The sequence below is a fragment of the Anomaloglossus baeobatrachus genome, chromosome 6 (genome assembly GCF_048569485.1).
Source record: "Anomaloglossus baeobatrachus isolate aAnoBae1 chromosome 6, aAnoBae1.hap1, whole genome shotgun sequence".
NCBI lineage: Eukaryota > Metazoa > Chordata > Amphibia > Anura > Aromobatidae > Anomaloglossus > Anomaloglossus baeobatrachus.
Genome location: NC_134358.1, coordinates 15,133,953 through 15,148,427, shown reverse-complemented (window position 1 = coordinate 15,148,427; position 14,475 = coordinate 15,133,953). Strand labels below are relative to the sequence as shown.

At 51.1% G+C, this 14,475-nt stretch overlaps 1 protein-coding gene across 2 annotated transcripts; it reads right to left on the bottom strand.

Annotated features, from left to right (window-relative positions):
- Positions 1-2,627: 2,627 nt before the first annotated feature.
- On the bottom strand, positions 2,628-13,060 carry ADCK5 (aarF domain containing kinase 5). Of its 2 annotated transcripts, XM_075316038.1 has the most exons (7): positions 13,005-13,060; positions 8,101-8,189; positions 5,386-5,532; positions 4,095-4,170; positions 3,801-4,001; positions 2,878-3,018; positions 2,628-2,795 (listed from the first exon to the last, which is right to left on the bottom strand). In XM_075316038.1, the coding sequence occupies exons 1-7, from the start codon at positions 13,017-13,019 to the stop codon at positions 2,643-2,645; spliced, it is 822 nt and encodes a 273-aa protein (XP_075172153.1). In that variant the 5' UTR covers positions 13,020-13,060; the 3' UTR covers positions 2,628-2,642. The 2 variants fall into 2 exon arrangements, with proteins under 2 accessions (XP_075172153.1, XP_075172154.1); XM_075316039.1 differs by lacking the exons at positions 8,101-8,189; positions 13,005-13,060 and adding an exon at positions 7,989-8,087.
- Positions 13,061-14,475: the final 1,415 nt, after the last annotated feature.

The window sequence follows — 14,475 nt, the reverse complement described above, 5'->3', positions numbered from 1 at the left end:
TAAGATGCACCCCTGATAATCCTAAAAATACGATATATATGTTCTCATCTATTATTTTCATATATTTATTCATATATCCAACGCATATGTAGTTTAATATTTTGTATTTAGCTTGTCAGCATAATATCGTTCTTGTATGTAATATGTATGGTTGGGGGCTGCTTTCCAATTTTCCAGTACACACTGATGCTGTTTTTCCCCTTTTGGTGTTCTTTAATTGTGTTAATTGCATGCAATACTGCCCTTGAATATGGATGGAAGATAGAAAACCTTTTGCTTTCCATTCTTTTCAATGGCACTACAAGTCGTGCACCTTATACAGCCGCGATGTTAAAAAAAAAAAAAAAAAAAAAAAAAAAAAAAATCACATAAGGGTCATTTGTGCCCTTTTCCTTCTGGCACCTCCATGCTTTTTGGTAAAAATACTTACCCCTCAGTATTCGCAGGTATCGTATTTCTCGCAGCTTGGACTGTCCCTTCCTTTGTCTCATCTTCAGGATTTATATTGTCCATAATATTGTCGCTGGACAATGGTCCGCTGGCTCGTCAGCCTTTTGTTCTCCAGTGTTTGTGTTGCATATAGTTATTTATATCACATGGTGTTGTCTGTGCAGGTGTGCATATTTATGTATATGTATGTGGGTGTGCATATTTATGTATGTGGGTGTGCATATTTATGTACCGTATGTGGGTGTGTTATCATATGATTATGTACATGTAACATTCCCCCTTCCTGATTCAGCTTTTGCTGCGGGCTATACTTATTTACTTTGCTGTGTGCACAGACAGCTCTCCTTATATTATTTGTATTGTCAGGTTCCCGATGACTTTATGACATATACATGTACCTTGGATTGAATTATGTACATATTTATATAGCCAACGCCTTCATCTTCCATACATTTATATCCAGTGCCATGGACTCGGTCTGGGTCTCTTACTAATCCAGCATTCCTTGTATATCGCTCTATATGTGCTCTGCGCCTGATCTCCTCTGACATCCTCACACAGGCGCTATCGATTCTCTTCTGACCGTGGCGTCCTTTCAGATTGGTTAAATATGTTACGGATCACAGAGTCTCCTCATCAAGACTACGCAAGCTTGCGTAGTTGGTTAGGATTTGGTCTTCCTGCGTATGTGCAGGCTGTAAAACACTCATGTCTCCCTCTCCTTCATGAATCCACCTTTTAACACCACTGATTCATTTTGGGTTATTATGATTTCATTATATAGGACCCTTCTATGGTTGTAAGACACACTCACCCCCGAGAAAGCCGTGCTGAGCAGCGACACGCTCACCCCTGATGAAGCCGTGCTGAGCGGCGACACGCTCACCCCTGATGAAGCCGTGCTGAGCGGCGACACGCTCACCCCTGATGAAGCCGTGCTGAGCGGCGACACGCTCACCCCTGACAAAGCCGTGCAGAGCGGCGACACGTGTTTTCAAAAGGTACCCTATATCTTATAGAGTTTTCCTAGCAGGATTTTGTTTCACTTGTTTGTTACTCTTATTGGATAGGGGTATGTGAGATATATATATATATATATATATATATAAATTTTCTCTGCTTACACATCACACATAGGTCTGTCAGCCTTTATTGTATTTTAATGTTTTTAATGGTGTGTGTTTTTTGATACCAACAAAAATTATATTATTGGTGTGCACAACGTTTTTGCAGAGCCTTCCTTCTCTCTTCTTTTGTTCCTTGTCCTCTCTGCATATTGTGGCACCCATGTTGGTCATTTTTTTGAGGTATATCGGTGCACCCCGTTCTCTCTCTCTTAACAATGAGTCATGGCCTCAATCGCCTCCATCCACTTTTCATCCATGGCCAAACACTGACTGTTCTTGTCCAATACATCAACTGGAAGTAGTTGTTAGTGATGACATAACTTCCTTAACCCCTGGGCTGTGGTTAAGGGAACTAAGGGGCATAAAAGATTAAGGTTTCACATACAGAATTTAAGAGCCACCATGTGAAAGCTTAAATGTTGCGGTGGTGGAGCAGGTACCCAAGTTGAGAACTGACGGACTGATGGTGTCGCTGTCAGCGGTAACATCATTCTGCTGTGACTAGGAGTGAGGTTGACATACTGTATATTCCATTATGTCCTCCTCTTCCTCTTTACAAATACGCTGGCTTGAGGCAAAGAAAGCTAATTGTGACTTGTGATTGGTAGAAGTACTGCCCAGACAGCTGGCGTCAGTGCTGCTGCTTGTGGCTCCCACTTTCTTAGGGCCAGCTGCCATATTATGCTCATTTTTTTTTTACATGAGCACATCCTTTTTCACTGTATAGTTTTTACTGCACTAGATTTCACTTTTGTGCTACGACGTCTTCTCACTATCTAGATTCACCAGAAAATGGCTGCTGCATTCCCTGCCTCAGCTTTTATACAGGCTGTGATAATACTGAGATCACATGAGAGCTCCCTAGCTCTGCAATAGGTTTAATGTCAGCACGCACTTTAGTCTTAGCACATGAGGTAAATTGCTAAAACCCGGGCAGTTTGAACATATTGCAAAGTACAAAAAGATGGACACAAATTCACAAGTCGTCAATTTGCTCATCTCTAAATACAAGTAACTATGGGAGGGGGCAAGGACTATAGGGGCACGGTGTGATGGCTGCCCCCATCATCCACACAGATATAAGAGAAGGATAAAAGACCCCACCTTAAGGACCCAACTGAAGCCAAACTTTGGGTGCATGAATTCGATGAGGCGCAGCAGCCACTCTAAGGTCCTGATGTCTCCATCAAATCTGTCCCGGAGATCGATGTACTGGACCTGAAGGAGACGTGATGGACGATGATGACACTGCACCCAGCACAGCTCTGCTACATCACTACTCAAGCAGAAGAAATCTCACCTTCACCGCCACCTCAGTGCCATCATGTAATGTTGCCCTGTGAACCTGGGCGAGGCTGGCTGCCGCCATCGGGTGAGGATCAAATTTCTGGAAGAGATGCTCCGCCGGTGCTCCGAAGTCCTCCCGGAGGATCTCATTCACCTGTATGCAACCCCCAGTCATCAGAGTGTAAACCTCAACACACACACACACACACACACACACACACACACACACACCAACTCCCAGCAGTTATACGACAACCCTCATCAGTCACACGGTAATCCCCTCCCATCAGAGGACAACCTTCAACAGTCACACGGTAACCGCCTCCCATCAGAGGACAACCCTCATCAGTCTCAAGGTAACCCCCTCCCATCAGAGGACAACCCTCATCAGTCCCACGGTAACCCCCTCCCATCAGAGGACAACCCTCATCAGTCACACGGTAACCCCCTCCCATCAGAGGACAACACACGGTAACCCCCTCCCATCAGATGACAACCCTCATCAGTCACACCGTAACCCCCTCCCATCAGATGACAACCCTCATCAGTCACACCGTAACCCCCTCCCATCAGATGACAACCCTCATCAGTCACACCGTAACCCCCTCCCATCAGATGACAACCCTCATCAGTCACACCGTAACCCCCTCCCCTCAGATGACAACCCTCATCAGTCACACCGTAACCCCCTCCCATCAGATGACAACCCTCATCAGTCACCCGGTAACCCCCTCCCATCAGATGACAACCCTCATCAGTCACCCAGTAACCCCCTCCCATCAGAGGACAACCCTCAGTTACACGGTAACCCCCTCCCATCAGAGGACAACCCTCAGTCACACGGTAACCCCCTCCCATCAGAGAACAAACCCTTATCAGTCCCACAATAACCTCTGCCCGGGGACAATTATGTATTACTATTACCGAGCTCCTTACCTCATTGGTCCTCCGGGGCAGCGCCTGGTCCTCCAGGACCCGCAAGGTATTCACATACTCTGGGGGCAGCAGATGGTTGAAGGTGCAAAGACCTTGTCCTAACTTGATATAAAGACCTCCATTCATCACCGCTCCATCCACTAACCTGTCCGCTGTTCGCTGGTGGCACTGGGACATTATGGCTCCATATACAGGACTGTTCTACAAGAAGACCGGACAGCCACCGTCAGTACGAGGAAGGGTCTACAGCCCTGCAGATATGGGGAGCAATCACCAACCTGCCCGCCTGCTCACCTCCTCTTCTTTACTAAGAATAACATTCCTCGTCCACCAGTAATCAATGGAGATCTGAGAAGCGACCACTAATGATCTAGAAGATAGAAAGTAAGCGGGATGGGTCAGACTAAAGATCCACATGTCTGATAATTCTGTACAACCAGAATACACTTAATACTTCAATATCTACACAATGATGATCAGATGTACATACTGATCAAACTGAAATCAGCCATCCATTATAACACATCAAGCCCATCATCTCAAGATATCAACTGTCTATAGCAACCAACCAAGCTCATAATTTTCAGAGATTAGCCATCCACGGCAACCAACAAAGCTCATCATCTCAAGAGATCAGCTGTTCATACCAACCAAGCCCATCATCTCCAGAGATCTGCTATCTATAATGACAAACCAAGCTCATCTCCATAAATCGACCGTCCATAGCAACCAACCAAGCGCATTACCTCCAGAGATTAGCCATCCATAGCAACCAACCAAGCGCATTACCTCCAGAGATTAGCCATCCAGAGCAACCAACCTCATTACCTCCACAGATCAGTCGTCCATAATGACCAACCAGGTTCATCATCTCCGAAGATCAGCCATCCATACCAACCAATGAAGCCCATCATCTCCAGAGATCATTTGTCCATACCAACCAACCCCTTTACCTCCAGAGGTCAGCCATCCATAGCAACCAACCAAGCCCATCATCTCCAGAGATCTGCTGTCCATAATGAAAAACCAAGCTCATCTCCATAAATAGGCCGTCCATAGCAACCAACCAAGCGCATTACCTCCAGAGATTAGTCGTCCATGACAAACCAGGCTCATCATCTCCGAATATCAGCCGTCCATACCAACCAATGAAGCCCATCATCTCCAGAGATCATTTGTCCATACCAACCAACCCCTTTACCTCCAGAGATCAGCCGTCCATAGCAACCAATCAAGCTCATCTCCAGAGATCAGCCGTCCATACCATCCAAACAATCCCCTTACCACCAGAGATCAGCTGTCCATGGCAACCAAGCAAACTTATCTCCACAGATCATCCATATCAACCAAGTTCATCATCTCCAGAGATCCATAATCAACCAAGCCCATATTCTTCTCAGCATGGCATATAAGGACAACATTTATATCACTATATAATAACCTGGCGGCAGAGAACTACAAGGGATGTGTCCTCAATAACAGCTCCTGGCTGCACCACCATGTATGGGGAAAGCCTGAACCGTCCCCCTGGGAGCTCAGACCATTGGGTGCAGGCCCCAACACATGATACCTGAGCCGTCCTCACCTGCAGAACCGCAGAATCCCCTGCAGCGAGATCCGAATCTTCCTCCTCTGGGGCACATCAGAGCTGTAATACACAAGGGCCCCTACTGACGGGGTCCCAACCAAGACACCTAAACAGGTGATCTGGAACCATCCACGTGGGGGTGAGCTACAAGGAAAACAGGAGTTCAGAGGAAATCTGGATCTGTACCTGATGGATTTCAAAGCGTACAAATGAGTTATTGTGAAACCGATATAACAGAGTAGACCTCTATACACACCACACGAGCTCTGTATACCGCACCCCCCATTACCCCTACCACTGTTACTGGGGTCTCACCACAGCCTTGACTACAAATCATGGATGTGCAGCACACAAATAGTTAATAAAGCACAAAGCTTAAAATAAGGACACAGCCCTGACCGCCACTTATCTCCACATCTGTCCTCCACATCACAGCAAGTCTGCCAGGAATCTGGGACAGGGGGTCTCTGCGCAATCACCCACAGGAGACAGGAAAGTATGGAGGTCTCATGGGGAGAAAAAGCCGAGAGGAGCAGTTTTAGAGTGCTTACTAACCGAGGATAAAAGACAGCAGGAGGTCTCCTGAGCGCTCTGTACTATCGGAGAGGTGACAGCAGAAGCTCTCCTGAGATCTCAGCAGTAAGGCAGAGGAGACAGGCAGGAGATCTCCTGAGAGCTCAGCACTAAGACAGAGGAGACGAGCAGATCTCCTGAGATCTCAGCAGTAAGGCAGAGGAGACAGGCAGGAGATCTCCTGAGAGCTCAGCACTAAAGCAGAAGAGACGGACAGGAAGTCTAATGAGAGCTCAGCACTAAGGCAGAAGAGACAGGCAGGAGGTCTCCTGAAAGCTCTGTACTATGGGAGAGGAGATGAACAGGAGGTCTCCTGAAAGCACTGTACTATGGGAGAGGAGATGAACAGGAGGTCTCCTGAAAGCACTGTACTATGGGAGAGGAGATGAACAGGAGGTCTCCTGAAAGCACTGTACTATGGGAGAGGAGATGGGCAGGAGGTCTCCTGAGAGCTCTGTACTATGGGAGAGGAGATGGGCAGGAGGTCTCCTGATAGCTCTGTACTATGGGAGAGGAGATGAACAGGAGGTCTCCTGAAAGCACTGTACTATGGGAGAGGAGACGGGTAGGATATCTCCTGAGAGCTCAGTACTGTGGGAGAGGAGACGGACAGGTCTCCTGAGAGATCAGCATTAAGGCAGAGGAGACAGGCAGGAGGTCTCCTGAGAGCTCAGTACTGTGGGAGAGGAGACGGACAGGAGGTCTCCTGAGAGATCAGCATTAAGGCAGAGGAGACGGACAGGTCTCCTGAGAGATCAGCATTAAGGCAGAGGAGACAGGCAGGAGGTCTCCTGAGAGCTCAGTACTGTGGGAGAGGAGACGGGCAGGAGGTCTCCTGAGAGATCAGCATTAAGGCAGAGGAGACGGACAGGTCTCCTGAGAGATCAACATTAAGGCAGAGGAGACAGGCAGGAGGTCTCCTGAGAGCTCAGTACTGTGGGAGAGGAGACGGGCAGGAGGTCTCCTGAGAGCTCAGTACTGTGGGAGAGGAGACGGACAGGAGGTCTCCTGAGAGATCAGCATTAAGGCAGAGGAGACGGGCAGGAGGTCTCCTGAGAGCGCAGTACTGAGAGAAGATGGGCAGGAGGCCTACTCAGAGCTCAGTAGAGAGAGAAGAGGTAAACAGGAGGTCTCCTGAGACCTCAGTACTAAGGCTATGTGCGCACTAGAGATGAAACTTCTGGGAGTGAAGATTTGCTGAACTCCGGAAAAAATCCGCGGCAAAACCGCATGCGGATTTGCCGCGGAATTGCCGCGATTTTCCCGCGGGTGGTTCCCTGCGGATTTTTGCAGGCTGTACTGCAGAAATCCGCGGGATACCTGCGGATTTAATGGACATGTTCATTTTCTCAAGAAAGTTTCTCGAGAAATTTCCGCACCGAAACTTTCTTGAGAAAAATCCGCACCAGTGCGCACAGCTTTTTTTTTTTCTCATAGAATTTCATGGGAAATGTCTGCACAAAGATTGCAGACATTTCTCAAGAAATTTCCGCGGCAAATCCGCGGGTAAATCCGCGGGTATTTTGCTCTAGTGCGCACATAGCCTAAGGTAGAAGAGACTGGTAAGAGCTCCTGAGAAAATAAACGGCTTTTCAGTGCAGGCAAAACCCTACACACCGGATATGGAGTCTTCACACAAGAGGCCTTCTTACCTCCACACACAGACACATATTGAATCACCTGGACTTTCTTATGTCCACCATACCACGCCCGGAGGTGGGGATATGTGAGCAACCCGTCACACCCATCTCTCTGGCTGCTCGTAAACAGTGATGGGCGAGTGTGCTCGCCACAACTCGTGACTTGATCGAGCCGCAAGCATCCGAGTTTGAAAATGCTTGAGTTTTCCAGTGACTTTAATTATACTCGGCAATCGAGTTGTTTCGGAGAAATCCGATGTTCGATCGAGTAACAAGCAGTGGTGAGCACGCTCACCTTCGTCACTACACGTAAACCCAGCCCTGTCGTGCCCTTTTAACACTCTCAGTACTATACATGCTGGAGATTACATCACTGAGGATAACCACCTTTTTGATACACATCTCCCCTCCATGACGTGTCCAGTGGCCATTCTTACATCGCTTAAATCTGAAGTCTATGAGTTCACCCAGTGGAGGGTAGGGTCTCATGGTCTCTTACCCCGGTGTCTGGGTGCTGAGTCTCCTCACGGTCAGACACATTTTGGGGCGACATCTCAGTAGAGCGCTGTGAGAGCCACATAACAGAAGCTGCCAAAGAGAAAAACATTACATCGGACCGTGCAAACATCGCCCCTACCCTGAGGCTGAAAGCCTCCACCCAAAAATCCCCACAATGTGTGGTGTCCACATAAGAGCGATACGACAGAACACAGGGGCAGGAAGTGTTATGGGATCCAGGCATGGAGGAGGCCCTGCTGAAAGCATTGGAGACGTTTAGGCTATGTGCCCACGCTGCGGATTTTGCGCGGATTTTGCCGCGGATTTCCCGAAAATCTGCAGCAGCGGCACTTCCAAGCCATTTCAATGGCATTTTGGAAATGCTGTGTTCATGCTGCGGATTTTTCCGCTGCGGATTTGCCGCGGATTTTGATCCGGAAAAATCTGCAGCATGTCAATTGTTTGGTGCAGATTTGGTGCGGATTTTTGGTTTTGAATGGGGAAAAAAGAAAAAAAAAAATCCGCATCAAAATCCGCGGCAAATCCGCGGGTGCGGATTTGCCGCGAAAGTCGCGGATTTTCAGGCAGAAAAATCCGCAGGTACATTCTACCGTGGACACATAGCCTTATAATCCAGTCAATAATGATCCGGTCACTGACAACCCTCAGGAGACCGCGCAGCCCCCAGTAATACGAAAGAACAACACTGCATGGTGATATGGAGGCAGTCTGACAAAGCCACATGCGATCTGCAGAGAACGGACCATACAGACGGGAGGACACAACCTCAGTGATCCTGTCTGAGAGGCTCTTCTCTGTCCTCCTCCCTGGACTCTGTCCTCCCCCCTCGACTTTCCACTCTGTCCTCCTCCACCACCTCCCTCCACTTTCCACTCTGTCCTCGTCCTCCTCCCTTCACTTACCACTCTGTCCTCGTCCTCCTCCCTCCACTTACCACTCTGTCCTCCTCCCTCCACTTACTACTCTGTCCTCCTCCCTCCACTTACCACTCTATCCTCCTCCTCCTCCCTCCACTTACCACTCTGACCTCCTCCCTCCACTTACCACTCTGACCTCCTCCCTCCACTTACCACTCTGTCCTCCTCCCTCCACTTACCACTCTGTCCTCCTCCCTCCACTTACCACTCTGTCCTCCTCCCTCCACTTACCACTCTGTCCTCCTCCCTCCACTTACCACTCTGTCCTCCTCCCTCCACTTACCACTCTGTCCTCCTCCCTCCACTTACCACTCTGTCCTCCTCCTCCTCCCTCCACTTACCACTCTGTCCTCCTCCCTCCACTTACCACTCTGTCCTCCTCCCTCCACTTACCACTCTGTCCTCCTCCCTCCACTTACCACTCTGTCCTCCTCCCTCCACTTACCACTCTGTCCTCCTCCCTCCACTTACCACTCTGTCCTCCTCCCTCCACTTACCACTCTGTCCTCCTCCCTCCACTTACCACTCTGTCCTCCTCCCTCCACTTACCACTCTGTCCTCCTCCCTCCACTTACCACTCTGTCCTCCTCCCTCCACTTACCACTCTGTCCTCCTCCTCCTCCCTCCACTTACCACTCTGACCTCCTCCCTCCACTTACCACTCTGACCTCCTCCCTCCACTTACCACTCTGACCTCCTCCCTCCACTTACCACTCTGACCTCCTCCCTCCACTTACCACTCTGACCTCCTCCCTCCACTTACCACTCTGTCCTCCTCCCTCCACTTACCACTCTGTCCTCCTCCCTCCACTTACCACTCTGTCCTCCTCCCTCCACTTACCACTCTGTCCTCCTCCCTCCACTTACCACTCTGTCCTCCTCCCTCCACTTACCACTCTGTCCTCCTCCCTCCACTTACCACTCTGTCCTCCTCCCTCCACTTACCACTCTGTCCTCCTCCCTCCACTTACCACTCTGTCCTCCTCCCTCCACTTACCACTCTGTCCTCCTCCCTCCACTTACCACTCTGTCCTCCTCCCTCCACTTACCACTCTGTCCTCCTCCCTCCACTTACCACTCTGTCCTCCTCCCTCCACTTACCACTCTGACCTCCTCCCTCCACTTACCACTCTGACCTCCTCCCTCCACTTACCACTCTGACCTCCTCCCTCCACTTACCACTCTGACCTCCTCCCTCCACTTACCACTCTGACCTCCTCCCTCCACTTACCACTCTGACCTCCTCCCTCCACTTACCACTCTGACCTCCTCCCTCCACTTACCACTCTGACCTCCTCCCTCCACTTACCACTCTGACCTCCTCCCTCCACTTACCACTCTGACCTCCTCCCTCCACTTACCACTCTGACCTCCTCCCTCCACTTACCACTCTGACCTCCTCCCTCCACTTACCACTCTGACCTCCTCCCTCCACTTAGTACTCTGTCCTCCTCCCTCCACTTACCACTCTTTCCTCCTCCTCCTCCACTTACCACTCTTTCCTCCTCCTCCTCCACTTACCACTCTTTCCTCCTCCCCCCTCCACTTACCACTCTTTCCTCCTCCCCCCTCCACTTACCACTCTTTCCTCCTCCCCCCTCCACTTACCACTCTTTCCTCCTCCCCCCTCCACTTACCACTCTTTCCACCTCCCCCCCTCCACTTACCACTCTTTCCTCCTCCCCCCTCCACTTACCACTCTTTCCTCCTCCCCCCTCCACTTACCACTCTTTCCTCCTCCCCCCTCCACTTACCACTCTTTCCTCCTCCCCCCTCCACTTACCACTCTTTCCTCCTCCCCCCTCCACTTACCACTCTTTCCTCCTCCCCCCTCCACTTACCACTCTTTCCTCCTCCTCCTCCCTCCACTTACCACTCTTTCCTCCTCCTCCTCCCTCCACTTACCACTCTTTCCTCCTCCTCCTCCCTCCACTTACCACTCTTTCCTCCTCCTCCTCCCTCCACTTACCACTCTTTCCTCCTCCTCCTCCCTCCACTTACCACTCTTTCCTCCTCCTCCTCCCTCCACTTACCACTCTTTCCTCCTCCTCCTCCCTCCACTTACCACTCTTTCCTCCTCCTCCTCCCTCCACTTACCACTCTTTCCTCCTCCTCCTCCCTCCACTCACCACTCTTTCCTCCTCCTCCTCCCTCCACTCACCACTCTTTCCTCCTCCTCCTCCCTCCACTCACCACTCTTTCCTCCTCCTCCTCCCTCCACTCACCACTCTTTCCTCCTCCTCCTCCCTCCACTCACCACTCTTTCCTCCTCCTCCTCCCTCCACTCTTTCCTCCTCCTCCCTCCACTTACCACTCTTTCCTCCTCCTCCTCCCTCCACTTACCACTCTTTCCTCCTCCCTCCACTTACCACTCTTTCCTCCTCCTCCTCCCTCCACTTACCACTCTTTCCTCCTCCTCCCCCGCCCTCACATCTTCCAATCTGTCCTCCTCCTCCACTCCTCACTCAGTTGGTCACTCAGTCCCCCGGTGACCCGGTCGCTCATTCTCTGTTCCTCGGTCTCTTTGTGACCCAGTCCCTGTCTCTGTTCCTCGGTTTCTGTGTGACACTGTCCCTCAGTCTCTGTGACGCAGTCCACATTGCTCAGTGTCTCTGTTCCTCGGTCTGTGTGTGACCCGGTCCCTGTCCCTTGGTCTCTGTTCCACAGTCTCTATGTGGCCCGGTCCCTGCCTCTCGGTCTCTATTCCTCGGTCTGTGTGAGACCCGGTCCCTGTCTCTCGGTCTGTGTGACCCCGGTCGCTGTCTCTGTTGCTCAGTGTCTCTTTCCTCGGTCTCTGTGTGACCCAGTCGCTTGTCTCTGTTGCGCCTCTGTCCTCTGTCACTGTTGCTCAGTGCCTCTGTCCCTCGGTCTCTGTTGCTCAGTGCCTCGGTCTCTGTTGCTCAGTGTCTGTGTGACCCGATCCCTGTCTCTCGGTCTCTGTGTGACCCGGTCGCTGTCTCTGTTGCTCAGTGTCTGTGTGACCTGGTCCCTGTCTCTCGGTCTCTGTGTGACCCGGTCCCTGTCTCTGTTGCTCAGTGCCTCTGTCCTCGGTCTCTGTTGCTCAGTGTCTCTGTGTGACCCGGTCCCTGTCTCTGTTCATCGGTCCCTGTCTCTCGGTCTCTGTTCATCGGTCCCTGTCTCTCGGTCTCTGTTCCTCGGTCCCTGTTGCTCAGTGCCTCTGTCCTCGGTATCTGTTGCTCAGTGTCTGTGTGTGACCCGGTCGCTGTCTCTGTTCCTCGGTCTCTGTATGACTCGGTCGCTGTCTCTGTTCCTCGGTCTCTGTATGACCCGGTCGCTGTCTCTGTTGCTCAGTGTCTCTGTATGACCCGGTCGCTGTCTCTGTTGCTCAGTGTCTCTGTATGACCCGGTCGCTGTCTCTGTTGCTCAGTGTCTCTGTATGACCCGGCCGCTGTCTCTGTTCCTCGGTCTCTGTATGACCCGGTCGCTGTCTCTGTTCCTCGGTCTCTGTATGACCCGGTCGCTGTCTCTGTTGCTCAGTGTCTCTGTGTGTCCCGGTCGCTGTCTCTGTTGCTCAGTGTCTCTGTGTGTCCCGGTCGCTGTCTCTGTTCCTCGGTCTCTGTATGACCCGGTCGCTGTCTCTGTTGCTCAGTGTCTCTGTATGACCCGGTCGCTGTCTCTGTTCCTCGGTCTCTGTATGACCCGGTCGCTGTCTCTGTTGCTCAGTGTCTCTGTGTGTCCCGGTCGCTGTCTCTGTTGCTCAGTGTCTCTGTGTGTCCCGGTCGCTGTCTCTGTTGCTCAGTGTCTCTGTGTGACCCGGTCGCTGTCTCTGTTGCTCAGTGTCTCTGTGTGTCCCGGTCGCTGTCTCTGTTGCTCAGTGTCTCTGTGTGACCCGGTCGCTGTCTCTGTTGCTCAGTGTCTCTGTGTGACCCGGTCGCTGTCTCTGTTGCTCAGTGTCTCTGTGTCCCGGTCGCTGTCTCTGTACTTCAGTCTCTGTGTCCGCACTCACCGGTGTCGAAATCATCTCTGAAGCTTCTGGTCATGTGACTACGCAGACTCTCAATGGTACACCACGCCCCCTATGCGCTATTGGTCGAACACAAGAACTAGAGATCAGCTGATCGCCACCCCACGTGATTTCTTCTGCGCCTCCAAGGAGACAACAGAACGGCGGGAAAGACGAAGCTGAGGTAACTGGTGCCTGAGTGACAGCCGCTGCCGAGAGCGCGAGCCCTGCACGTGTGAGGGAGGAGCGCAGCCCCCTCCTCCGGCCTCTTAGCGTTAGTGATGGGCAGTCCGGCTCTTTTTGATGAGCCGGCTCATTCGGCTCGGCTCACCAAAAAGAATCGGCTCTTTCGGCTCAAAAAACGGCTCTTTTTTTAAAAAAAACCCTCTGCTCCACCTTGTGATGATACAGAACCTCCCCTGTACATTGGGAACCTCATTCTACACCCTTGTATGTATCTAGTGAAGCAGTAAAAACAGTTTTCAGCATTATGGTTTCCGTTTCCTCAGATTGTCAGCTCTTCTGGACAGGGCCCTCGCTCCTCTTTTATGTGGTGTTTTTTGTACATGTCCTTTCTACATTAGTCACTGCTCTGATATGTGTCGCTCCTACAAAAGATTATAATTCCTGAAAATAAAGGCGAGTTGCAATTACTGCGCTGCCTGTCACTATATGTGCAACCAGGGCTGTATTTTGCCTTCGTGCTGCCCTAGGCACTTTAAGTGGTCGCGCCCCTTAGTGACAACGTAAAACTGAGTTTTCGCACACGACATCTGTTTAAGGCAGATCTACTCTGTAAAACACTTTAAAAAGTATCAAGGAGAAACGAAGGGCACTAACTTCCCCCCCCCCCAATGGGGATCACCACAGGCACAGCAAAACAGCATGAGTATAAAATATTCCCACCGTCCCCACTTATATACTGTGACTGTCACACTGCCCCTAATAAACTACACACTGCCCTCCCTTATAAATTATACCCACCACACCTTCCTCAATTATGAAATATGATCTGCACACTGTCCTCACATCATGCTGCCCCCTCCTCACAATGTCCCATGCATGCTGCTCCCTCCTCACAGTGTCCCATGCATGCTGCCCCCTCCTCACAATGTCCCATGCATGCTGCCCCCTCCTCACAGTGTCCCATGCATGCTTCCCCCTCCTCACAATGTCCCATGCATGCTGCCCCCTCCTCACAATGTCCCATGCATGCTGCTCCCTCCTCACAATGTCCCATGCATGCTGCCCCCTCCTCACAGTGTCCCATGCATGCTTCCCCCTCCTCACAATGTCCCATGCATGCTGCCCCCTCCTCACAATGTCCCATGCATGCTGCTCCCTCCTCACAATGTCCCATGCATGCTGCCCCCTCCTCACAGTGTCCCATGCATGCTTCCCCCTCCTCACAATGTCCCATGCATGCTGCCCCCTCCTCACAATGTCCCATGCATGCTGCCCCCTCCTCACAATG